General features: G+C 35.3%; 1 protein-coding gene across 1 annotated transcript; it reads left to right on the top strand.

The window, feature by feature from the left end:
• Nucleotides 1-932: 932 nt before the first annotated feature.
• On the top strand, nt 933-2,697 carry LOC129572009 (gastrula zinc finger protein XlCGF8.2DB-like). The gene is made up of 2 exons (XM_055451910.1): nt 933-1,411; nt 1,508-2,697. Exon 2 carries the CDS (start codon nt 1,526-1,528, stop codon nt 2,582-2,584), a length of 1,059 nt encoding a protein of 352 aa, XP_055307885.1. The 5' UTR covers nt 933-1,411; nt 1,508-1,525; the 3' UTR covers nt 2,585-2,697.
• The last annotated feature ends 248 nt before the right edge of the window (nt 2,698-2,945 follow it).

The following is a 2,945-nucleotide window of genomic DNA, read 5'->3' as shown; positions in this document are numbered from 1 at the left end:
CTGGGATATACCCTGGCTGGGTTTCCGCCACTAAAGAAGGATTCTCTGTTCTTATTCACATTCATTTTATTATTATTATTATTATTATTCTGCACCATACAGCGTTTCTTCGCCAGAGGTGGTTTATTTGATATGAATATTCTTTTATATATTTACATTATATTACATTAATTGAATTGGTACACAGAGAAAAATTAAATCATTTTCGCGTAGCAAAATATTGTAATGTGACGAATTCCAACACATGTTGAGATTTTCACAAGAAATGTTTTGTTCCATATTCACTCAGTGAATGAGGAAATTTAACTCAAGTATTTGTCAATTGAGTGACCGTTTGCATACGTTGTCTAATTTGACAAGTAGTTTCACTCAGTTTTGAGATTGTCATTTGTGTATATTTGCATAAAATTTATTACTCTCTCCATAATCTATTTCTTTTAAAATATTCATTAATTCTCTGTTTAACAGTATTTGTACTCGTGTTAAAATCAATTAAAAAAGTATCACAGACTGGAGTAGGAACATTATGATAATTCTTATTTTCTTTATGAGTTAAAGGTGGCTTAATTGGCACCAACTTGTTATAGAAATCATTCTAAGCATTGTTTACCCATTTTTCCGCACCACAATTGAATGCATTTATACAAAATATTATTATATGGCACGAACACATCGAGAATTTAGAATGGAATCAAAAAATATATTCAATTTTTTTTTACAAATTCACTTTTTTTCAAAGTAAAATTTGGTTGGTCGAGCATTTTCCGATTTTCGTCAAACATTTTTCGATTTTCGTCAAACATTTTCCCATTTTGGTCAGACAATTTCCCATTTTGGTCAAGCAAAATCAATTTAACCTTTACATAGTGAATGATGCATAAAATTAAACAGATCATCGGTTTGATGCAGCATCTGTTGCAGATGCAATAATTTTTGTATGGAAAATATTTCTTGTTTGCTATGGATTGGAACTATTCGTTACATATTTTGTCCATATCTCTCTTGCTTTTGATTTCGGATCCTTTTGAAATTTGTAATTCGAACTAGTTGAAACATTCGAAAATGACAGCAGTAACATCAGACCACACTTCAAAGTTTGATGCTGTCATCGAAGTGTGTGACTGTGTGCGCTGTTCGTTCATTACTATTTCATCATCGCATTTAGTAGTACACAACACGCTGCCGTGCATTGATAACATCGACACGTTTAACTCAAAAAATATTTTCATTTATTCACATCGCCATTTTAGCTCGGCTCAGTAGAGTCAGTCTAAAACATTGTGCTCTATAAATTGTTGTAAATTATTAGCGAGTTTTTCCTTTTGACTCACTTAACTGCACTTTGTTGGAATACAGCGTTCGATTTGCGATTAATTTATCAAAATAAAAAGTTTTTTTTCTGCACAGAAAGGTGAGTTCCAGTGTCAAATGCCTATATGTCATACACTAGAATGGTTTCGTGTGCTATTTTTCTAATGAGATTTTTTTTCTGATTTCCAATTGACAGCACCGAAATTGTATCGCAATGAATGGTCAGGGTGCAGAGCCGCCTGATAGGCACAAGCCAAATAACAACGCATTCCATGATGATCTGATTTTATGTGAAATGGAAATAAAACAGGAGCCGACGGTCAAACAAGAGCCAGAAAATGACGACGGCATTGTGACGGTGTCGAGACCACCACGTACGGTCAACAGTGTGGCACTTGATATTGCGATTGGCAAGGAGCAAATGAATGGAAAAGATGTTTGCTTTGATTTTCACGATTTGGCTGAAGTAAAGGTTAAGATTCAACAGGAAAGTCCGATGAAGCGTCTATCGAATGGTGGTGCTGGAAAAGTTTGCAAGAAGAACAAAGAAAACGGTGTTCGTGACATGAAGAAGCCACCTGAAGGCAAGGCAACTGGAAAACGACACAAGTGTTCATTGTGCGAGTATGTCACTGATTTTGACAGTTATTTACATCGGCATATGCTTAAACACACCGGTGAAAAGCCGTTTCCATGCACCATTTGCCCAAAACGATTCATACAAAAACTACATTTGCAATCACATATGAAGGCACACGTCGATGAATTTCTATTCAGTTGTTCAACTTGTTTTCAAGGATTTCATGGAAGCGGGGAGAAGGTGGAACATGAATCTGATTGTAAGGTGCGTCGCTACGAGTGTCATCTGTGCAAGGAATATTCTACTGTGTACAAGACGAAATTGAAAGATCATATGCGCGTGCATACTGGCGAAAGACCATTCGAATGTGACCATTGCTTGAAGAAATTTACTCAAGCAAATCATTTGAAAGTCCACCTCAAATCTCACACCAATCCTCGTCCGTTGAAATTCAAGTGTTCAACTTGCTTCAAGATCTTTGCGCAACAAATGGAAAAAGAAAATCACGAAGCCAATCGCAAGCGACGTGGATACGAATGTGATCTATGCAAGACGTACACAACAAATCGTAAGGAACATTTGATGACACACATGCGAATCCACACTGGTGAGAAACCATTCCGATGTGAAAAATGTTCAAAATGTTTCAATTTCAAATCGAGCATCAACAGGCACCAGAAAGTACACAATTAGCTCTCTACCAATTAAGGATAAGCAATTGAAACCTTACATAAGGTATGAAACAACTTACTTTTGAACAAATTGCTTTGAATAAAAATAAACACAAGGATGTATTAAGCATAAAATCTGGTCTTTTTATTTAAAAGTTGAGGATAGATTGTGTTAATTGTGCAGCTTCATGAAGCTGACCTAAATTAATATTCTCTCGTTTGTGACAGGTAGTGTTGGCTCTTGGAAAAATGACATTTGAATCTGCCGTATATTGTTGTTTTCAAAGTGATTTTTTATGTACGATGGTATCGAATCCTTTTTTCAATTCAATCCACAAATCCACTTCAATCTTATTTCAATTCATTGATTCCAAACGTATTCA

The sequence above is a fragment of the Sitodiplosis mosellana genome, unplaced genomic scaffold (assembly GCF_009176505.1).
Source record: "Sitodiplosis mosellana isolate CC-2019 unplaced genomic scaffold, AAFC_SMos_1.0 Smas_scaffold_3967, whole genome shotgun sequence".
In the NCBI taxonomy this organism is placed as follows: Eukaryota; Metazoa; Arthropoda; class Insecta; order Diptera; family Cecidomyiidae; genus Sitodiplosis; species Sitodiplosis mosellana.
The sequence above is the reverse complement of the archived record's forward strand: the minus strand, read 5'-3'. Positions and strand labels throughout refer to the sequence as shown.

What these genes read in the sequence shown, in the direction of transcription:
- LOC129572009 (XM_055451910.1), top strand. Translation starts at nt 1,526, where the DNA reads ATGAATGGTCAGGGTGCAGAGCCGCCTGATAGGCACAAGCCAAATAAC.